The 25,557-nt window shown below is 42.2% G+C and overlaps 1 protein-coding gene across 1 annotated transcript in view; it reads left to right on the top strand.

Annotated features, from left to right (window-relative positions):
- Positions 1-9,981: 9,981 nt before the first annotated feature.
- Positions 9,982-25,557, top strand: part of EXTL3 (exostosin like glycosyltransferase 3) — a 31,527-nt gene continuing 15,951 nt past the window's right edge. Inside the window, exons 1-2 of the mRNA XM_072143835.1 lie at positions 9,982-10,109; positions 18,145-20,699. Coding sequence (XP_071999936.1) covers positions 18,552-20,699 — 2,148 coding nt within the window. The 5' untranslated portion in view covers positions 9,982-10,109; positions 18,145-18,551. The remainder of the gene's footprint in view (positions 10,110-18,144; positions 20,700-25,557) is intronic.

The raw sequence follows: 25,557 nt of genomic DNA, 5'->3' as shown, positions 1-25,557 counted from the left end.
CTGCCCCCTATGTACAAGAATATAACTACTATAATACTGCCCCCTATGTACAAGAATATAGCTACTATAATACTGCCACCTATGTACAAGAATATAACTACAATAATACTGCCCCCTATGTACAAGAATATAACTACTATAATACTGCCCCCTATGTACAAGAATATAACTACTATAATGCTGCCCCCTATGTACAAGAATACAACTACTATAATACTGCCCCCTATGTACAAGAATATAACTACTATAATACTGCCCCCTATGTACAAGAATATAACTACTATAATACTGCCCCCTATGTACAAGAATATAACTACTATACTACTGCCCCTTATGTACAAGAATATAACTACTATAATACTGCCCCCTATGTACAAGAATATAACTACTATAATACTGCCTCCTATGCACAAGAATATAACTACTATACTACTGCCCCCTATGTACAAGAATATAACTACTATAATACTGCCCCCTATGTACAAGAATATAACTACTATAATACTGCCACCTATGTACAAGAATATAACTACAATAATACTGCCCCCTATGTACTAAAATATAACTACTATAATACTGCCCCCTATGTACAAGAATATAACTACTATAATGCTGCCCCCTATGTACAAGAATATAACTACTATAATACTGCCCCCTATGCACAAGAATATAACTACTATAATACTGCCCCCTATGTACAAGAATATAACTACTATAATACTGCCCCCTATGTACAGGAATATAACTACTATAATACTGCCCCCTATGTACAAGAATATAACTACTATAATACTGCCCCCTATGTACAAGAATATAACTACTATAATACTGCCCCCTATGTACAAGAATATAACTACTATAATACTGCCCCCTATGTACAGGAATATAACTACTATAATACTGTCCCCTATGTACAGGAATATAACTACTATAATACTGCCCCCTATGTACAAGAATATAACTACTATAATACTGCCCCCTATGTACAAGAATATAACTACTATAATACTGTCCCCTATGTACAAGAATATAACTACTATAATACTGCCCCCTATGTACAAGAATATAACTACTATAATACTGCCCCCTATGTACAGGAATATAACTACTATAATACTGCCCCCTATGTACAAGAATATAACTACTATAATACTGCCCCCTATGTACAAGAATATAACTACTATAATACTGCCCCCTATGTACAAGAATATAACTACTATAATACTGCCCCCTATGTACAGGAATATAACTACTATAATACTGCCCCCTATGTACAGGAATATAACTACTATAATACTGCCCCCTATGTACAGGAATATAACTACTACAATACTGACCTCTAGTATTATATCGGTAATAGATATATATACACTCACCGGCCACTTTATTAGGTACACCTGTCCAACTGCTCGTTAACACTTAATTTCTAATCAGCCAATCACATGGCGGCACCTCAGTGCATTCAGGCATGTAGACATGGTCAAGACAATCTCCTGCAGTTCTCCCGAGCATCAGTATGGGGAAGAAAGGTGATTTGATGCCTTTGAACGTGGCATGGTTGTTGGTGCCAGAAGGGCTGGTCTGAGTATTTCAGAAACTGCTGATCTGCTGGGATTTTCACGCACAACCATCTCTAGGGTTTACAGAGAATGGTCCGAAAAAGAAAAAACATCCAGTGAGCGGCAGTTCTGTGGGCGGAAATGCCTTGTTGATGCCAGAGGTCAGAGGAGAATGGGCAGACTGGTTCGAGCTGATAGAAAGGCAACAGTGACTCAAATTGCCACCCGTTACAACCAAGGTAGGCAGAAGAGCATCTCTGAACGCACAGTACGTCCAACTTTGAGGCAGATGGGCTACAGCAGCAGAAGACCACACCGGGTGCCACTCCTTTCAGCTAAGAACAGGAAACAGAGGCTACAATTTGCACAAGCTCATCGAAATTGGACAGTAGAAGATTGGAAAAACGTTGCCTGGTCTGATGAGTCTCGATTTCTGCTGCGACATTCGGATGGTAGGGTCAGAATTTGGCGTCAACAACATGAAAGCATGGATCCATCCTGCCTTGTATCAGCGGCTCAGGCTGGTGGTGGTGGTGTCATGGATCCATCCTGCCTTGTATCAACGGTTCAGGCTGGTGGTGGTGGTGTCATGGTGTGGGGAATATTTTCTTGGCACTCTTTGGGCCCCTTGGTACAACGCCACAGCCTACCTGAGTATTGTTGCTGACCATGTCCATCCCTTTATGAGCACAATGTACCCTGTAACATCTGATGGCTACTTTCAGCAGGATAATGCGCCATGTCATAAAGCTGGAATCATCTCAGACTGGTTTCTTGAACATGACAATGAGGTCACTGGACACAAATGGCTCCACAGTCACCAGATCTCAATCCAATAGAGCATCTTTGGGATGTGGTGGAACGGGAGATTCGCATCATGGATGTGCAGCCGACAAATCTGCGGCAACTGTGTGATGCCATCATGTCAATATGGACCAAAATCTCTGAGGAGCTTCCAGCACCTTGTTGTATCTATGCCACGAAGAATTGAGGCAGTTCTGAAGGCAAAAGGGGGTCCAACCCGTTACTAGCATGGTGTACCTAATAAAGTGGCCGGTGAGTGTATATATATATATAGTTTGGTATATGTATTAACCCCCTATATCCCTTGCCTCCTCTCTTCCTGTATATGTTTGTGCTGTGATGTGGTAATAGGCCTGTAATAATGACAGCTGGAGTTACTTTGCTTCCAATCCCCTGACTTCCCTTCCTCAGTAACTTATGTTTTGGAGCTGCAGATCTTCTCCCACAATTCATGGTATTTGCCACAAGGGGATTAAAAGAATTCTCACTAAACTTTGCTAAGCGGGTGGGGTGAGGGGGTGCTGGTGCCTCGCAGTGACTGATACAAGAAACTTAAGGTTCTGGAGGACACAGCCCGTTATGTAACAATGGGGATTTTCCAATAATTAACAAAAAGAAAAAAATATTTCCGTTTCTCTGGCACTTCCAATGGTTGTGTATAGGAGAAGAGTAGAGTCTGACTCCATACAATTGTGACAGTACTGTATCGTTTACATCCAGGGTTTCTGTACAGGTAGGTGACCAGCCCCATAACCATTGTCCAGATGACCTGTTTCCAATTAACTTGTGTCCTGTTTCATATGTCCAGATAACTAGTGTGCAAGTTGTGTCCAACTTTTGCCCGGATAAGTATTGGGCAGATAGCTAGTGCCCGGATAATTTGTGCCCTCATAACTTGTTTCCAGATAACTAGTGTCCAGATAACTGGTGTCCAGATAACTGGTGTCCTCATAACTAGTGTCCAGATAACTGGTGTCCTCATAACTAGTGTCCACATAACTGGTGTCCAGATAACTGGTGTCCTCATAACTAGTGTCCAGATAACTGGTGTCCAGATAACTGGTGTCCCCATAACTAGTGTCCAGATAACTGGTGTCCCCATAACTAGTGTCCAGATAACTTATGTCCTCATAACTGGTGTCCAGATAACTGGTGTCCCCATAACTAGTGTCCAGATAACTAGTGTCCAGATAACTTGTGTCCAGATAACTGGTGTCCTCATAACTAGTGTCCAGATAACTAGTGTCCAGATAACTTGTGTCCAGATAACTGGTGTCCTCATAACTAATGTCCAGATAACTAATGTCCAGATAACTGGTGTCCAGATAACTAGTGTCCAGATAACTGGTGTCCTCATAACTAGTGTCCAGATAACTGGTGTCCTCATAACTGGTGTCCAGATAACTTGTGTCCTCATAACTAGTGTCCAGATAACTAGTGTCCAGATAACTGGTGTTCAGATAACTGGTGTCCAGATAACTAGTGTCCAGATAACTAGTGTCCAGATAACTAGTGTCCAGATAGCTGGTGTCCAGATAACTAGTGTCCAGATAACTGGTGTCCAGATAACTGGTGTCTTCATAACTGGTGTCCAGATAACTAGTGTCCAGATAACTAGTGTCCAGATAACTAGTGTCCAGATAACTGGTGTCCAGATAACTAGTGTCCAGATAACTGGTGTCCAGATAACTGGTGTCCAGATAACTGGTGTCCTCATAACTAATGTCCAGATAACTTGTGTCCTCATAACTAGTGTCCAGATAACTGGTGTCCTCATAACTAGTGTCCAGATAACTAGTGTCCAGATAACTGGTGTCCAGATAACTAGTGTCCAGATAACTGGTGTCCAGATAACTAGTGTCCAGATAACTGGTGTCCAGATAACTAGTGTCCAGATAACTGGTGTCCTCATAACTAGTGTCCAGATAACTGGTGTCCTCATAACTAGTGTCCAGATAACTGGTGTCCTCATAACTAGTGTCCAGATAACTGGTGTCCTCATAACTAGTGTCCAGATAACTTGTGTCCCCATAACTAGTGTCCAGATAATTGGTGTCCAGATAACTAGTGTCCAGATAACTGGTGTCCCCATAACTAGTGTCCAGATAACTAGTGTCCAGATAACTGGTGTCCAGATAACTAATGTCCAGATAACTAGTGTCCAGATAACGGGTGTCCTCATAACTGGTGTCCTCATAACTAGTGTCCAGATAACTGGTGTCCAGATAACTAGTGTCCAGATAACTGGTGTACTCATAACTAATGTCCAGATAACTAGTGTCCAGATAACTGGTGTCCTCATAACTGGTGTCCAGATAACTTGTGTCCAGATAACTGGTGTCCTCATAACTAGTGTCCAGATAACTGGTGTCCTCATAACTTGTGTCCAGATAACTGGTGTCCAGATAACTAGTGTCCAGATAACTAGTGTCCAGATAACTAGTGCCCAGATAACTGGTGTCCAGATAACTAGTGTCCAGATAACTGGTGTCCTCATAACTGGTGTCCAGATAACTAGTGCCCAGATAACTGGTGTCCTCATAACTGGTGTCCAGATAACTAGTGCCCAGATAACTGGTGTCCTCATAACTAATGTCCAGATAACTGGTGTCCAGATAACTAGTGTCCAGATAACTTGTGTCCTCATAACTAGATTCCACATAATTTGTCTCCAGAAACCTAGTATTCAGATAACCATTCTTCATATTACCAATAACCAATAAACCGGTCTCCAGATATCCAGTGTCCCCCATTAATAAATGTGACAACAGCAATAGTCACAGCGCCCCCAGAACACCACGTAATACTGACACCCATAGCGCCCCCAGAGCAGTGACAACCGCTGTATGAGTGACAAGCTCTGAGCCCTGTAGATCTATGGGACAACTAGGGGTTAATGATACGATCTATCTCTGTGCATGCCTGTTGTCATATACCAGGGATCAGAAGTGATAGTTTGTATATTCATCCAGTATATCAGTTACATTACAGATAATTGATGGGTTTCATGGCAGATGCAAGGGCTGCGTCCACTGCGATGCGTAATACGCGGATGTGCTGCAGCTCCTGACCTCTGTGGTATTTAGCAGAGGGGTTGCCAAAGAAACAGAGACAGGATGACGCAGAGTATGTGTGTACCATGTGCGACACCAAGACCCTTCACAGACATGTGACAGGCGAAAGTATCTCCCCAATCCAGATGTCTCCAGTTTAAGTACTGGTTAGGATGTGACGATAAAGGTGCTGCAGTAGAATAGTGAGTGCAGCTCTGGAGTATAATACAGGATGTAACTCAGGACCAGTACAGGATGAGTAATGTCATGTACACACACAGTGACTGCACCAGCAGCAGAATAGTGAGTGCAGTTCTGGGGTATAATACAGGATGTAACTCAGGATCAGTACAGGATAAGTAATGTCATGTATGTACACAGTGACTGCACCAGCAGCAGTATAGTGAGTGCAGCTCTGGGGTATAATACAGGATGTAACTCAGGATCAGTACAGGATAAGTAATGTCATGTTTGTACACAGTGACTGCACCAGCAGCAGAATAGTGAGTGCAGCTCTGGGGTATTATACAGGATGTAACTCAGGATCAGTACAGGATAAGTAATGTCATGTATGTACACAGTGACTGCACCAGGAGCAGAATAGTGAGTGCAGCTCTGGGGTATAATACAGGATGTAATTCAGGATCAGTACAGGATAAGTAATGTCATGTATGTACACAGTGACTGCACCAGCAGCAGAATAGTGAGTGCAGCTCTGGGGTATAATACAGGATGTAACTCAGGATCAGTACAGGATAAGTAATGTCATGTATGTACACAGTGACTGCACCAGCAGTAGAATAGTGAGTGCAGCTCTGGAGTATAATACAGGGTTTAACTCAGGATCAGTACATGATAAGTAATGTCATGTATGTACACAGTGACTGTACCAGCAGCAGAATAGTGACTGCAGCTCTGGAGTATAATACAGGATGTAACTCAGGATCAGTACAGGATAAGTAATGTCATGTATGTACACAGTGACTGCACCAGCAGCAGAATAGTGAGTGCAGCTCTGGTGTATAATACAGGATGTAACTCAGGATCAGTACAGGATAAGTAATGTCATGTATGTACACAGTGACTGCACCAGCAGCAGAATAGTGAGTGCAGCTCTGGGGTATAATACAGGATGTAACTCAGGATCAGTACAGGATAAGTAATGTCATGTATGTACACAGTGACTGCACCAGCAGCAGAATAGTGAGTGCAGCTCTGGAGTATAATACAGGATGTAACTCAGGATCAGTACAGGATAAGTAATGTCATGTATGTACACAGTGACTGCACCAGCAGCAGAATAGTGAGTGCAGCTCTGGGGTACAATACAGGATGTAACTCAGGATCAGTACAGGATAAGTAATGTCATGTATGTACACAGTGACTGCACCAGGAGCAGAATAGTGAGTGCAGCTCTGGGGTATAATACAGGATGTAACTCAGGATCAGTACAGGATAAGTAATGTCATGTATGTACACAGTGACTGCACCAGCAGTAGAATAGTGAGTGCAGCTCTGGAGTATAATACAGGGTTTAACTCAGGATCAGTACAGGATAAGTAATGTCATGTATGTACACAGTGACTGTACCAGCAGCAGAATAGTGACTGCAGCTCTGGAGTATAATACAGGATGTAACTCAGGATCAGTACAGGATAAGTAATGTCAAGTATGTACACAGTGACTGCACCAGCAGCAGAATAGTGAGTGCAGCTCTGGTGTATAATACAGGATGTAACTCAGGATCAGTACAGGATAAGTAATGTCATGTATGTACACAGTGACTGCACCAGCAGCAGAATAGTGAGTGCAGCTCTGGGGTATAATACAGGATGTAACTCAGGATCAGTACAGGATAAGTAATGTCATGTATGTACACAGTGACTGCACCAGCAGCAGAATAGTGAGTGCAGCTCTGGAGTATAATACAGGATGTAACTCAGGATCAGTACAGGATAAGTAATGTCATGTATGTACACAGTGACTGCACCAGCAGCAGAATAGTGAGTGCAGCTCTGGAGTATAATACAGGATGTAACTCAGGATCAGTACAGGATAAGTAATGTCATGTATGTACACAGTGACTGCATCAGCAGCAGAATAGTGAGTGCAGCTCTGGGGTATAATACAGGATGTAACTCAGGATCAGTACAGGATAAGTAATGTCATGTATGTACACAGTGACTGCACCAGCAGCAGAATAGTGAGTGCTACTCTGGAGTATAATACAGGATGTAACTCAGGATCAGTACAGGATAAGTAATGTCATGTATGTACACAGTGACTGCACCAGCAGCAGAATAGTGAGTGCAGCTCTGGGGTATAATACAGGATGTAACTCAGGATCAGTACAGGATAAGTAATGTGATAACTTCTATGGAGCCTCCGGGTTCAGCGCTGTAGCATCGTTGTTTGTTATCTGGGATGACCTTGATGATAACAATGTTCATGTCTGCTGACAAATTAGTGTACAGTAAATAACATTTTTAATGTGATTTATGACTTTACACTTAAAATATTTTTTTTCTGTTGACGTAATGTAAAAACCCAGAGGGATTTTACAACAGGACGGTCTTGCTGTACAGGACGCGGCTCTTCAGGAAAATACAGGTCTGTGAAGTTTATCTTCCCTCAGGACAAGGACTGTGACCTCCTGAGAAGTTTCCATGCAGAATATCTCCGGGCATGTGGAGAGTCTGGCGGCCGCTCGTCCTGGCAGTTTCTCCTCAGCTTGTAAGGTCCGTGCCGTGATAGTTATACTCATTATACTACCGCTATATATGTGTCCGTAAAACTCTCTGTAGTTGGAGATTTTCTTGGAATCCACTGTCAAGTCTCCGGATTGACACAAAATATGTTCTATGGCACACAATCCATTTTGTGATCCCAGAATTCATATTGTGGGCACAGAGTTATCAGATGTCATTTCAAAATATATTTTGTATAAGTTTTGGCCACACAAAATGCCTTTTCTCATCACACAAATCGTTGTTCGATTTTCTGTAGAACGATGATTTCGAAGAATAATTTTGTGACCCTATAAGGGCAGCTTGGTGGCTCAGTGGTTAGAACTACAGCTTTGCAGCGCTGGGGACCTGGGTTCAATTCCAAGGGTCAGCATTTGCAAAGAGTTTGTATGTTCTCTCCATGTTTGTGTGGGTTTCCTCTGGGTCCCCCGGTTGCCTCCCACACTCCAAAACATACTGGTAGGTTGATTAGATTGTGAGCCCCATTGGGGACAGGAACCGATTTGGCTAATTCTCTGCAGCGCTGCGTAATCTGTGTGCGCTGTATAAATAAAGGAGTTATTATAATTTGTGTGTATGGGGTTCATTTACTGTCAAAAAATATGATTGTTTAATTAAAAAAAATATTCTGTCACACAAAATTCGATGTTTGTGTCACACAATGTAATTTTGTCACACAGAATTTAACTTGGTCACACGAAGTATTCATTTTGTCAAAGAAAATTCATAAAATCTATTCATTTTGCAGCATATGGGCAGCGCAGTGGCTGAGTGGGTAGCACTTCTACCTTGCAGCGCTGGGGTCTTGGGTACAAATCCCACCCAGGTCAACATCTGCAAAGAGTTTGTATGTTCTCTCCGTGTTTGCGTGGGTTTCCTCTGGGTTCTCTGGTTTCCTCCCACACTTCAAAACATAATGGTAAGTTGTTTAGATTGTGACCCCCATGGGGGACAGGATGTGACATGCTTTGTGCTGCGTTGCGGAATCTGTGTGCATTATATAAATAAAGAATTATTATAAAGAAAAACAATTGTGCTGCTTTTCACACTAGGGTTTACCTGTCCTGTTCCCCCAATCACAATTCCTGTCATATAAATGAGGAAATCTCTTGGGAAATGAAAGAAAATAGACATTTCTTGTGACTTGTCTTGTGATACTTGATCTTTTCTGCTGTCGCACGTTTCTGGACATTTTCCATCTCTAGTAAAAAGAGGAATTTGTTGGTTTTTGTCATGTCCTGATCCCCCTGTGCTCCTATCCTTGTTTTGTTCGGTGTTTCACCAATTTCTCCATTCTATCTTTATCTTAAATTGTCAAAATTTTTAGTAGGATCTATGGGAAAGAGGAGCAGCTGGCAGTGACTCCCCCCAAACTGTCTGACCACCTCCTCTGGTATTTGGGAGTGGCCCCCTTTGTCTTCAGGACCACACTATACATTGACCCCTATATCATCAGAAGTAAAGTTTTATTTAGACTTTTTATTGGTGTTTTTATAGCAGATTTATGATCCTATGAAAGTTTTGTATAGTTTTGAATGTAGGTGACAAGTTACTGTAGGCCGGGACTGAATGGGTTAGGATTTTGCAGCAGCATCCTTTTTACGGCACCAGCAGTTTCCCTGACACAGGAAGTCTGCGCTCCGGGGTATAGAGGGTTAAGGATGGCCCCATCACCATGACGACTCTGAATGCGGCCGCTAGGGGGAGCTGCGCTCTAAGAGCTGGGAACTGGGAAGGGGAGGCGGGTGCAGGGGTGGGCGTGGCTATCAGAGGTTGTGGGTGGGGTTCAGGGCGATAGGCGGGGGGGGAGCATAGGGACGTAAACGACGGTGGGCGGGGCTGAGGCCGGCGTGTTCGCGCTGGAGTCTCGCGAGGTTTTGGAGCTCGGCGGTGTGTTCTCGTACAAGGCAGCGGTATAGAGAGTGAGGCGGAGACACCGGGCGGCGGTAAGAGGGGAACCGGGGAGAGGGAAGGGACACGGCCCGGGGCTCACCTCATCACCGGAACACACTGCATCCGGGGCATTAGTGGTGTAATAGGATATACTGCCCCTCTGCACCCCCTATATATCCACACCATACCCCCTGTATATATATATGACCTACCCTCTATGTATATACTGCACCCATATGTATACACAGCACCCCTGCATCACATTATATACACTGTGTTATAGATCGCTGCCCGTATACATCACATTATATACACTGTTATACATCGCTGCCCGTATACATCACATTATATACACTGTGTTATATATCGCTGCCCGTATATACATCACATTATATACACTGTGTTATATATCGCTGCCCGTATACATCACATTATATACACTGTGTTACATATCGCTGCCCGTATACATCACATTATATACACTGTGTTATATATCGCTGCCCGTATACATCACATTATATACACTGTGTTATATATCGCTGCCCGTATACATCACATTATATACACTGTTATACATCGCTGCCCGTATACATCACATTATATACACTGTGTTATATATCGCTGCCCGTATACATCACATTATATACACTGTTATATATCGCTGTCCGTATACATCACATTATATACACTGTTATATATCGCTGCCCGTATACATCACATTATATACACCGTGTTATATATCGCTGTCCGTATACATCACATTATATACACCGTGTTATATATCGCTGCCCGGATACATCACATTATATACACTGTGTTATATATCGCTGCCCGGATACATCACATTATATACACTGTGTTATATATCGCTGCCCGTATACATCACATTATATACACTGTGTTACATATCGCTGCCCGTATACATCACATTATATACACCGTGTTATATATCGCTGCCCGTATACATCACATTATATACACTGTGTTATATATCGCTGCCCGTATACATCACATTATATACACTGTGTTATATATCGCTGCCCGTATACATCACATTATATACACTGTTATACATCGCTGCCCGTATACATCACATTATATACACTGTGTTATATATCGCTGCCCGTATACATCACATTATATACACTGTTATATATCGCTGTCCGTATACATCACATTATATACACTGTTATATATCGCTGCCCGTATACATCACATTATATACACCGTGTTATATATCGCTGCCCGTATACATCACATTATATACACCGTGTTATATATCGCTGCCCGTATACATCACATTATATACACCGTGTTATACATCGCTGCCCGTATACATCACATTATATACACTGTGTTATATATCGCTGTCCGTATACATCACATTATATACACTGTTATATATCGCTGCCCGTATACATCACATTATATACACCGTGTTATATATCGCTGCCCGTATACATCACATTATATACACCGTGTTATATATCGCTGCCCGTATACATCACATTATATACACCGTGTTATACATCGCTGCCCGTATACATCACATTATATACACTGTTATATATCGCTGCCCGTATACATCACATTATATACACCGTGTTATACATCGCTGCCCGTATACATCACATTATATACACTGTTATATATCGCTGCCCGTATACATCACATTATATACACTGTTATATATCGCTGCCCGTATACATCATATTATATACACTGTGTTATATATCGCTGTCCGTATACATCACATTATATACACTGTGTTATATATCGCTGTCCGTATACATCACATTATATACACTGTGTTATATATCGCTGCCCGTATACATCACATTATATACACTGTGTTATATATCGCTGCCCGTATACATCACATTATATACACTGTGTTATATATCGCTGCCCGTATACATCACATTATATACACTGTGTTATATATCGCTGCCCGTATACATCACATTATATACGCTGTGTTATATATCGCTGCCCGTATACATCACATTATATACGCTGTGTTATATATCGCTGCCCGTATACATCACATTATACACACTGTGTTATATATCGCTGCCCGTATACATCACATTATATACACTGTGTTATATATCGCTGCCCGTATACATCACATTATATACACTGTGTTATATATCGCTGCCCGTATACATCACATTATATACACTGTGTTATATATCGCTGCCCGTATACATCACATTATATACACTGTGTTATATATCGCTGCCCGTATACATCACATTATATACGCTGTGTTATATATCGCTGCCCGTATACATCACATTATATACGCTGTGTTATATATCGCTGCCCGTATATACATCACATTATATACACTGTGTTATATATCGCTGCCCGTATATACATCACATTATATACACTGTGTTATATATCGCTGCCCGTATACATCACATTATATACGCTTTGTATACTTTACTATTAGTAGTATAATACTCTATAGATGCATTTACAGCCCTTTAGGCTGCACATCTCCTGGCGCCCCCTGCTTGTTCATTGTCTTTGCAGTTCCGTAGATTATTTGTTTTGTTGTGATTTAGTATTACCATTAGTATTGGATGCCTGAGGCCTCTATGAGGCCAGTCCCTGACCATGGAGCCTATATGGTCCCTCTATACCTCATCTAGCATGGCTGCCTTGCCCCTGTCATAGTTCTGCATTAGAAATTGCAGCCCTGATTTTTTTTCTATAAGGCTCAGTGTTTACTAAAATCTATATATTCCATTTCCTAACCAATTGCTCCTTTCCCTTTACATCTTCACAAACCTTTACCATTTTGTACCTACAGCCGCTGTGCAGATCTATACATCTCCATGGCACCCGACAACAAAGTAGCCCTGCGTAGTCAGATCGCTCCTTTCCTGCTAACACTGCTGTAGTAAAAGCTGGCTGGTTTTTCCCCTTCACAAAACATTAAATATTATCAAAAAGTAAGATAAATCTACTAGGATACCAGTAAATACCACAAATATCACTGCCAAAAAACACACCCAAACACGGCCCAGTTAGTGGGAAAATGAAATTATAATAGCAATCGAAATATGTGGACTTTAAAACTATTAAAGGAGTTCTCCAGTTTCCGCAAACAGGGACATAACTACAGCGTTAACAGCTGCTATGGGGCCTGCAGTGTCAGGGGGCCCCAACATCCAACCTGACACTCTAAAGAGTGGAGGATGTGCACCATTATATACATATTATGCTGCATATTGTACATCATAATATGTATCTAACCTATATGTGATATGTATATGCTGTACAGGCAGTCCCCGGGTTACATATAGGATCGGTTCTGTAGGTTTGTTCTTAAGTTGAATTTGTATGCAAGTCGGAACTGTATATTTTATAATTGTAACCCCCAGCTAAATATTATTTGGTGACAATTGGATTTAAAAAATTGAGTTTTCATAAGAACCAGGATTAACAAAAAGGTTGATTGCAGACGCATTTTATAACTTTTTATAGCTGTTTATTGCAGCCTAAGGCTAAAGTACAGTAACTTACCAACATTCAGAGGTCCGTGTGTAACTAGGGGTTTGTAAGTCAGGTGTTCTTAATTAGGGGACTGCCTGTATCTGTTATGTGTGTGTATATATGCTATGTTTGTATATGGCACTCTATGTGCGTGTATAAGCTCTATATGTGTGTGCATAGTGTAACTTGCATATGTGAGTATACAAATATGTATATGGGAGGGGAGACCCATTCAGAAACCTGTCTCTCCTAGCTTTGCCCCTGCCAGCAAATACACGTGAAATGTAATACAATTTTCCAATATACGGTACATGATCAACTTTCCAGTTTTCTAGATCTCTGCTTGCTGTCATTTAGGAAGCTTCAGTGTTTACTTCCTGTGGCTAAAACCTGGTCATGTGATGTCACACAGATGCGCTCATCGTTCTATCCCTGGTCATGTGATGTCACACAGATGCGCTCATCGTTCTATCCCTGGTCATGTGATGTCACACAGGTGCACTCATCGTTCTATCCCTGGTCATGTGATGTCACACAGGTGCACTCATCGTTCTATCCCTGGTCATGTGATGTCACACAGGTGCACTCATCGTTCTATCCCTGGTCATGTGATGTCACACAGGTGCACTCATCGTTCTATCCCTGGTCATGTGATGTCACACAGGTGCACTCATCGTTCTATCCCTGGTCATTTGATGAACATGTGTAATTTAAAGAGCTGTGCACCTGTGTGACATCACATGACCAGCGATATATAACGAGCCGCTCACCTGTATATTGGAAAATTGTGTAACTTTGAGTCACGTTTCGGACATTTGGGCGCTATTTTCTGTTATGGGGTTCACCGCCCCCAATAAGTTTTTTTTTTTTTTAATACTTTGATAGATGGGGCATTTTGAGAAGTGACAAAGCCTAACGTGTTTGATTTTTTTTTTTTTAAATTATTTATTACACTTTAATACACTTTATTACACTATTTTACACTTCTAGGGGGGGGGGTGATTTGAATTTTCTCAAACTCAATTGTCTCAAATTAAATTTATGGGGGGGGGGAGGGGTTGCGCTGAAGTTAGGGTCTGGGTGAGGCTGGGCCGCAAAAAATGTACACAAAGTTGACAAAATAACACATGGCGTTTTCTTGGGGGCTCTATTTTTACGGGTTTTATTCTGCGCTCCATTTGACACTTTCTCTTTATTCTTTGGGCCTGTATGATCACAGGGATATCAAATTTATTTCAGTTTTAATAGATTTAAAACATTTTTTAAGGGTTAATACCCCGCGATCGGTGCTAACACCATTTGCACTTATTAGAGGTGGGTGTTTGCTGCAATATGTAGCAAACACCACCTCTGTATGAAGAGGACTCACCCCGCCTCCACACACAGTGCACAGCGCAGAGGGTTAAGGTATTCCAAGGGCCACACAGCTTATACACCTGAAAACAGCGACTTCTTTCCCCAATTCGTCAGTTTGACGGGGAGGGAATGGTGCCGCTCAGTGGGCTGGCGTGGGAGGGTGCTTCGCCGGCATTTATCAGTGGACTCTGGCCCCCTGGTGCCCGGGGGGGGGGAATTGGGGGCACCATCGTACCCTGCTGCACTCAACTCCAACTCATTGGGGCAAACTGATCATAGGCTGGTGTTGAGGGAGGTTGTCAAAGCTCCCCTTTAAGCGAATGAGGTTGAGCTGCAATTCCAAATATAGACCATGCATGAGGGGTGGCGCTGTTTAATTTTCCAATAGAAGGGATGGTCCTTTCTGAGTATCATCAATATATCCAAACCTTCTTTGCAGACGTTACATAGAGAGAAGGGGTAATGTGTAAATCATTGTCATCCAGGCTCATGCCTGGCGCTGGAGAGGGCACCGGCCCTGGTTGTCACACAGCTGTGCCCGCACCTTGGCTGCGGATGTCCTTGTTGGGTCCTTAGAGAGCGGCAGGGTCCCATGTCTCTTCCTCTCTGCACGTGGGTCTATTCTTCTCTTGTTCGCTCTCTTCCCGTGCCTTCGTAACGCAGCAGTGATTCTCCTGGAAATGTCTTGTGCTGTGCGCCTCGGGCTTATAGTGTTAATAGTGTGAGGTCTTAAAGGGGCAGACACCCACCATTTAAATAATATTTAACATTTTATTTTTAATTTTTTTTTTTTCCTTTTTATCATCCTGAGATTTGCAGTTATTACTGTGCTTTCCGAGCCTTAATATAGTCTGACACTAAATGTTTTTTTTTTTACATTACTTAAGAAATTCTACAAAAACCTTTGAATGGCAAAAATATAAAAGAAATTGTGCATTGCTCTGATTACAGAATTTTGGGATGCTTTGGGACCTCCCGCTACGGTTAGTGAGTGGACCCAGTCAATCACGGGATGTTACTGCCTCTAATGTCACTAGTGACCCCTCAAGGCTCAAAGTATCACAAGATAAATAGTTTTTTGTCTTTTTTGCACCCCCAGCCCCCAGGGTTTTTTTTAGAATTATTGGAATACCCCTTTAATATTATTTATTATTATTTAAAATTATTATTATTACAGTGAGTCATACACCTCAGGTAAGGTGTATATATATCTATCTATCCCTCTCTATAGAAATGTGTTGTGGGCGTGCTTTGTGGGGACGGGAGGAACTGAAATTTGAGTGTGTGTATATGTATATATATGAACAACACGGGATCCCCCATTCACAATAGATGGCATCACAATTGAGTTCCATTCCCTTCCCAACAAAGCACGCCCACAACACATTTCTATAGAAGACAATAGGCAATGTTATAGATCGCCACGTCCCCCCTATCCTTCACGTCGATCTCTGTAGAGGTCACAGAGGATGCCCACACCGCACACTACTATAGAAGTCTATAGGTGTTGTCACAGTTCACCTCTTCCCCCTTCCTGTATAATGGCCTTTACAAAGGTCGCAGCTAGAGATGACCGGTCCTGCTGGTGGCCGGACAAGCAATCTGGCAAATTGACACCCCCCCCCCAGCCAACTTACTATGGTTGTGATTGGTCAAGGGGACATAATAGCCAATCATTGCCGTGACTAGTCGGCCAAATGAGTCAATTTGCCGGATTGGATGTCGAAATTGGGGAAAAAATATTTAGCAGTCCTAATCTTTTGATCCACTGGTACCACGCAGAACAGGCAGAAGCGTTTGATGTGGATCTTATCTTGGTATTAAGGAGTCATCCGTATGTCCGCCAAATGGTGACTGACCAGGCAAACGAAAAAGATTGCATCACCCAAATTATGTTTTTCCATAAAAACTTCAATCGGTAATGGTTTTTATATATATTTGGGGTTTGCGAATGCCTACGGCAGCTGCGATATCCTGAGCTATTTTGCTCCTTATCTGGCACAGATCCCCTTCGCCAATAAACATCTTAATCTCTGTAACAACTCGTCACAACGGTAGCTGCTTCTGGATCAATAAAGATTTATTTGTAGCTACAGAGCCGGTAACATTTCAGTTTAGAACAAACTCTTGAGCTTAATTCATCAATCTCCTCCTTAGGTCGGTAGGATGCTGACCTGGTTCCCGTTAATCTATACTTCCTGTTTGCACAGGAAGTAGAGAAATTGCTGCCTCATTGGTGGCTGAGTGCGTCTAAACTGGATCGGGAAGTAGAGATCATTAACGGGGACTTCGCAAGTGCAGGAACCTCAGCAGAAGTTTCTATCCTGCTGGAAGCCTATTTATGCTAAGCCTATATGCAGAAGACAAGATTTAAATGACTGAATTCAGTATGTAAAATATTTTGTCGGACCGAAGACTTAAACTTCGAACTGTATGTTGGCCTTATTTCCCGGACTGAAACTTACCCATGGAGCAAAGTGACTCCCAGCATCACACACTACCTTGATGCTGGGAGTCACTTTGCTCCATGGGTAAGTTTCAGTCCGGGAAATAAGGCCAACATACAGTTATAAGTTTACTAAACATGGCTGTCCAAAACTAACATATAAGGGAACTTATCAGAGTGATTTGGGAAACTAAACTTCCCACTGGTCCTTAAGACCACAGTTACAAATAACACTATATCTCTATAGGGCTTCAATGCTTATACTTACTTTAGTCTTCAGCTCACTGTTCCTGCATAGTCGTTCGGTGAAGCCGGTTTAGTCCACCCACGGTGGACTACGCCAGCTTCGTTAAAAACAAAATGCAGGCATTGGGTGCTCCAGAGTTGAGTCGAATGCAGTATGCCGGTCCCGTCTCTACAACTGTAAGAAATTTTCTAAATTACTTCCATAGAAAGAGGAGGTATACGACCATTTGATATGATCCCTGATCACCCTGACAGGTTCCACTTCATAGGAATCCTTACATCAGTCAAATCTGTCCGACCCATGACAGTTCTCCTTTAAGAGACACCGTCTTTATGACCTACATACTCTAGTAACGTTGCGAGGGATAACACGTGTACTTTGCTTTTCTGCTTTATTGCATTCAGTTAATAATAAACGCCTCGGAGCTGCACGGTCGGCACGGAGTATTGCTCGCTTTAATATCTGAAGTCCTTTCTCTTGATTTGTTCCCACTGTACATTCACGACTTTGCTTTCCGTTCTTCTTTCAGGTTGGAAGCATCTTCTGTTATTGAAGTGTCCGGTGATTGCGATAGATCTGGAAAATTGCCTTTTCCTCCTCGCCATGGATCTCGAGCACTTGCTCCGTTAACCAACCCATTACAATGTCAAGTACGGCAGAAAATGTCTACTCGGTACAGTCGGGCTCTTCACCACCCCAGCAGAACCTCAAAATAACTAAATATTTATCACACCTCGGATAAAGCTGAACTAAGAGAAGACCCTGCATGATCGAGCTTTGTGCTGATTGCAATATTACGCCCTGGAAAATGAAATTTCCATTTTACTGGCTTGCTGTTGCTCAGATAGAGTAGTTCCTCTTGGCGCTTCACCAGACCGAAATTTTGTTGGCATGGCTACTGACCCGACGTGATTGGTCGGTGGCACTCTTGAATTCATGAGTGGGTACACCATGCTGCGAAATGGGGGATTGGGGAATGGAGGTCAACCATGGATGCTCCGTTGGTCAAGTCGGATCAGACTCTCTTGGCTTAGCTTCACGTTGTTCATCATCCTGGTTTTCTTCCCTCTTATCGCTCATTATTACCTCACCACCATCGATGACGCCAACAACCCCGGGAAGCCGATTTTTGTTCCAAGGACGGGCAACGAACTTTGTGAGGTCAAGCACGTACAGGATCTCTGCCGAATACGAGAGTCCGTAAGCGAAGAACTATTGCAATTGGAGGCCAAGCGTCAAGAACTCAACAGCGAGATAGCAAAGTTGAACCTTAAGATCGAGGCGTGTAAGAAAAGTATTGAGAATGCAAAGCAGGACCTTCTACAGCTCAAGAACGTCATCAGTCAGACAGAACATTCATATAAGGAACTGATGGCGCAAAACCAGCCAAAGCTTTCATTGCCAATCCGGCTACTGCCAGATAAAGACGATGTAAACTTACCATTGCCAAAGTCCAAAAGGAACTGCCGGCTACATAATTGTTTTGACTACTCGAGGTGTCCCTTGACCTCGGGGTTCCCCGTATTTGTGTATAACAGTGATCAGTACCCTTTTGGCAACTTGATAGACCCTTTAATCAAACAAGCCTTGGAGGCCAGTGTCAGAACTAACGTCTATGTGACCGAAAATGCAAATATTGCTTGTATATATGTAGTTTTATTGGGGGAAATGCAGGAACCGTTGATGCCAAAACCTACTGAGCTAGAGCAGCAGTTGCACTCTCTGCCATATTGGAGGACTGATGGACACAACCATCTGATTATCAATTTGTCCAGAAAATCCGAGACCCAGAACTATCTGTATAATGTAAGCACTGGGCGAGCCATGATCGCTCAGTCTACGTTTTACGATTCGCAGTATAGACCTGGATTCGACATAGTGGTGTCGCCATTAGTACATGCTATGTCCGAACCCAACTTTCTAGAAATCCCTGCCCAGGTGCCAGTCAAAAGGAAGTACCTATTCAGTTTCCAAGGAGAGAAGATTGAATCATTGCGTTCAAGTTTGCAGGAAGCTCGGTCGTTTGAGGAGGAAATGGAAGGCAACGCCCCAGCTGACTACGACGACCGTATCATCACCACTCTTAAAGCTGTCCAGGACAGTAAGTTAGATTTTGTTATGGTTGAGTTTACCTGCAAAAACCAGCCTAAGGCTAGTCTGCCCACTGAGTGGGCACTATGTGGGGGACGGGAAGACAGGATAGAGCTACTGAAGCAGTCGACCTTTGCACTGATCATAACCCCCGGAGATTCCCAGTTGGTCATATCTGCTGGTAGTGCCATGCGGCTTTTCGAGGCTCTGGAGGTGGGAGCCATCCCTGTTCTCCTTGGGGAGCAGATCCACCTACCCTATCATGATATGATCCGATGGAACGAGGCAGTGTTAATCATACCAAAACCCCGCATTACAGAAGTCCATTTCCTTTTAAGGAGCATATCCGATAATGACCTCCTTGCCATGAGGAGGCAAGGACGTTTCTTGTGGGAAACCTACTTTTCTACATCCGATACAGTTTTTAATACCATCTTGGCGACTGTAAGAACTCGTATCCAAATTCCAGCTGCCCCTATCCGCGAAGAACCAGCTGTTGAAATCCCACATCGTTCCGGTAAAGCTGCCGGTACAGACCCCAACATGGCCGATAATGGAGACTTGGATCTGGGACCTGTAGAGACAGAACCACCTTATGCTTCCCCCAAATACTTGCGGAACTTCACACTGACTGCAACAGATATTTACCGTAACTGGAACTCAGCCCCGGGCCCATTCCACCTATTTCCTCATACACCTTTCGATCCTGTCTTACCCTCTGAAGCAAAGTTCTTAGGATCTGGAACAGGGTTTAGACCAATTGGTGGTGGGGCTGGTGGATCGGGAAAAGAATTTCAAGCTGCTCTTGGTGGGAATGTCCCCAGGGAGCAGTTCACGGTGGTTATGTTGACCTATGAACGTGAGGAAGTATTAATGAACTCTTTGGAAAGATTGAATGGACTCCCGTACTTAAACAAAGTTGTGGTGGTGTGGAACTCCCCCAAGTTACCATCTGAAGACCTTCTGTGGCCAGACATTGGGGTGCCTATAGTGGTAAGTGTTACCTTTCTCACCGGTCTCTTTTATTCAAATAAAATAATGTCTTTTATTGTCACTTAATGTTAATTACCTTACAGCCCCCCCCCCCCCCCCCAATGGCGGGCATAAAGGGTGAGAGTCTAAGTGTAAGACTGGGGCTTTTTTGGAATTGTCCCATCTACAGGTTCGAAAAATATCACACACACCCCATGTCTCTTTAAAAACAAGCAACAAGTTTGTCTTTTTTGGTCATTAAATTAATTGTAACCATGTAGGACTTGCTTTAATACCTCCTGTAAGGTTCCTCGGGGGTGGAGCTTTGTAGAGGGCATTTTACTGGTTCTTTTGTTTTCAGGTGGAATCTTGTGTTAAATATTATGGCTTCTCGTTTTGGTAAACAAGCAGCATTATATGTCCCTTGTAGGGGCCCTATGACTGTACATGAAATTTGCTGCAGTTCCCTTTTATCTCTCCTCTCCTGAGGGGGTGGGATTTTTCAGTTGGACCCTCCTGGTTCTGTTGACTCGCACAACCCTTATCCTATAGTTTGCCTCTCTGTAGAAGATTGTATAACATATACTCCATACCTCTTCAGAAATGCTTGGCATTACATTGTCCTTTATGACTAAACAGAATCCTTCTCAGTGCCCTTTATTTGGCTCCTCGGAGGTGGGGGCTTTTTTTTTTTTTTTTTAGAGGGAACTTTATGTGTTTCACATGAACCCTTAAATAGCCTTTATGAAAAAGACAGAGTATATACATTTCAGTCTTTTTAGAACTCTGTGACTTTGTCCTTTGTGACTTGGGTAAACTTTCCAGTTCCCCTATTATTGCTCCTCGGGGGCGGGGCTATGTAGTGGCTTTGGTTATTAATTAGTATAGTAGTATAACTCTTTTAGGTTTCGTAGGTCTATCATAGTTATTCTCTTTGAAGAGGCTGGACAAGTTGTAAGACACTACGCAATTGCTTTAGTCCAGAAATAGCGCCACACTTGCCCATAGGTTGTACCTGGTATTACAGTTCAATCTCATTCAGATGAATCCAGATGCAGGTCATGGGTAAGGGAGGAGCTTTTCTGGAGCAAAGTAGACGAGTTTTTTCTACTCTCATGCAACCCCTTTAAATTCTGCAAGAAAATGTATTGTTCGACCTTATAGCGCCTTCTCGTGAAACAATAAGATCCTAGAATATATTCTCCTCTCATGGATTTGACAAAGTCTTATTCCTTGAGAGTCCTCGAGGTTGCTAAGTAACAAGAGTGCGAGCGACCTGATCCGAAAACCGCTTCGCGTAACTTTAGTGAGTGGCAGATTTCGCATAGTCAGCGGTCTTGTGCAGTCTCGCGGAGGGCAGCGCGGGCTTCTGCCCCCCTGCAATGGATTCATAGTCTCATACGGCTGCCAAACGCGTGGGCATCTCTCCAATGTGAACACAAACGTGGATGCCAGTATGCTGGAGACGCACGTGGTTACTGCTGATTTACTGGCAGAATTAAAGGGCATTGTAATTCTCCAGGAGTGTCAATAAAGTTGATTTGATAGGGATGTGTTCACAGGGGGATCGGGGTCTGATCCTTCAAACATGATGTAGTCTCCAAAACAATCCAAACTGATACATGGAGCTTTAAGGAGAATCCATGTGTCCTACCCCACCCCCTCGGGACCAGAATGCGCCTTACATGCCCAATTAACCCATTGTGGTCCCTTATGATAGTATGGACCTTGACCATGGTACTTAACAGAGAGTTATTGTGCAGCCCCCCTCTTATTCCTTCTGCAAATTAACTAATTGACAACTGGGTGTTACCATTTCCCAAGCATAACAGCAGTCAGTCCTATGTATTATCCCTGGAGAGATGTGTAATTATACTTTTGTGTATGTTGTTAGTAGCAGCAGGACTGTGATATATGGATTTATATTCCAGGTTTGTAGCTTCTCCATGTGCACTGGTGTCCTCACACTGCTGTGCTCTGTGCTCTCTGCAGCCTGTGTTGGGTCTTGTCCCTGGAGAGATGTGTAATCCGAACTCTGTGTATGTTGTTAGTAGCAGCAGGACTTTGAGATATGGATTTATATTCTAGGATTGTTGCACCTCCCAGTACACTGGTGGTGTGTCCTCACACTGCTGTGCTCCTGGAATTGGGTTTCTGCATTGTCCTCCCTTTTGCTCTGTGAAAAAAGCTATAACTATAACTTCCCAACACTAAAATCCTGCAATATAAATACATTTTTCACAGTCCTGCTGCTACTAACAACAAACGGATGGACAACACATAACAATGGTCTGTATGGTTAAACCCACTGACAGATTTCCTTTAATTCTGCTTGTAGTATCACACTGTATTCTGCTCATGTATCAGGGGGCTCAGGATGTACATTGCTCTATTAGGGGTCACTTTCTGTATTTAGGGGTTCACTCCTTTACATATTTCATTTTGTTAGAATAATCTTTTGATAATGGGATATGGGATGTCCATCTACTGTGATGCGGAAATGTTGGTAGCGTAATCCCATGTGTTCACATATACTACACTGCCCCCGCAGGATGGGTGATGTATTACAATTTTAAATTGTATTAAATAGGCTGATATTGAAACGCAGGGGGCAAAGGAAAGCCCTGGTCAGGCAGTGGGTGTCAGTTTGATAAAGGATCTCACCGTTTTTGAAGATCGTTCTAAAATTACAGGTTCAAGCGAAAATTTTCTAATTGTTATGTGATAATGTATAGAGTAATCAATCCTTCTATACAGAAAATTTGGTCAGCAGAGCCAGACATGAACTCAGGAAGTGGGTAACCCCATGGAGAAGAGTCTCAGACAAAATAACAAGCCGGTATCTACCAATAGGGGAGGGAAAGCTTCCTGCCTAATGATCAGCAATGCAGGTAATAGAGGAGCAGCTGCTGCCATTGTGTACAGACCCTGTCCTCCCCGACATCTGCTCAACACTCGTACCTGCCTCTACAAGGGAGAGGGAACTTCTAAACACATTTACCTATTGTCCTTACAGACTGCGCTGAATATTTTATTATACCAGAACTGCTGTACAACCAAAGTACAGCAATATAACTACTATAATACTGCCCCCTATGTACAGGAATATAACTACTATAATACTGCCCCCTATGTACAAGTATATAACTACTATAATACTGCCCCCTATGTACAGGAATATAACTACTATAATAGTGCCCCCTATGTACAGGAATATAACTACTATAATACTGCCCCCTATGTACAAGAATATAACTACTATAATACTGCCCCCTATGTACAAGAATATAACTACTATAATACTGCCCCCCTATGTACAAGAATATAACTACTATAATACTGCCCCCTATGTACAAGAATATAACTACTATAATACTACCCCTATGTACAGGAATATAACTACTATAATACTGCCCCTATGTACAGGAATATAACTACTATAATACTGCCCCCTATGTACAGGAATATAACTACTATAATACTGCCCCTATGTACAGGAATATAACTACTATAATACTGCCCCCTATGTACAAGAATATAACTACTATAATACTGCCCCCTATGTACAAGAATATAACTACTATAATACTGCCCCTATGTACAGGAATATAACTACTATAATACTGCCCCTATGTACAGGAATATAACTACTATAATACTGCCCCTATGTACAGGAATATACCTACTATAATACTGCCCCCTATGTACAAGTATATAACTACTATAATACTGCCCCCTATGTACAGGAATATAACTACTATAATATGCCCCCTATGTACAGGAATATAACTACTATAATACTACCCCCTATGTACAAGAATATAACTACTATAATACTACCCCCTATGTACAGGAATATACCTACTATAATACTGCCCCCTATGTACAGGAATATAACTACTATAATACTACCCTCTATGTACAAGAATATAACTACTATAATACTGTCCCCTATGTACAAGAATATACCTACTATAATACTGCCCCCTATGTACAAGAATATAACTACTATAATACTGCCCCCTATGTACAAGAATATAACTACTATAATACTGCCCCCTATGTACAAGAATATACCTACTATAATACTGCCCCCTATGTACAAGAATATAACTACTATAATACTGCCCCCTATGTACAAGAATATAACTACTATAATACTGCCCCCTATGTACAAGAATATACCTACTATAATACTGCCCCCTATGTACAAGAATATAACTACTATAATACTGTCCCCTATGTACAAGAATATAACTACTATAATACTGTCCCCTATGTACAAGAATATAACTACTATAATACTGTCCCCTATGTACAAGAATATAACTACTATAATACTGCCCCCTATGTACAGGAATATACCTACTATAATACTGCCCCCTATGTACAGGAATATAACTACTATAATACTACCCTCTATGTACAAGAATATAACTACTATAATACTGTCCCCTATGTACAAGAATATAACTACTATAATACTGCCCCCTATGTACAGGAATATAACTACTATAATACTGCCCCCTATGTACAGGAATATAACTACTATAATACTGCCCCCTATGTACAGGAATATAACTACTATAATACTACCCTCTATGTACAAGAATATAACTACTATAATACTGTCCCCTATGTACAAGAATATAACTACTATAATACTGCCCCCTATGTACAGGAATATAACTACTATAATACTGCCCCCTATGTACAGGAATATAACTACTATAATACTGCCCCCTATGTACAGGAATATAACTACTATAATACTGCCCCCTATGTACAAGAATATAACTACTATAATACTGCCCCCTATGTACAAGAATATAACTACTATAATACTGCCCCCCTATGTACAAGAATATAACTACTATAA

The sequence above is a fragment of the Engystomops pustulosus genome, chromosome 3 (assembly GCF_040894005.1).
Source record: "Engystomops pustulosus chromosome 3, aEngPut4.maternal, whole genome shotgun sequence".
In the NCBI taxonomy this organism is placed as follows: Eukaryota; Metazoa; Chordata; class Amphibia; order Anura; family Leptodactylidae; genus Engystomops; species Engystomops pustulosus.
The sequence above is the reverse complement of the archived record's forward strand: the minus strand, read 5'-3'. Positions and strand labels throughout refer to the sequence as shown.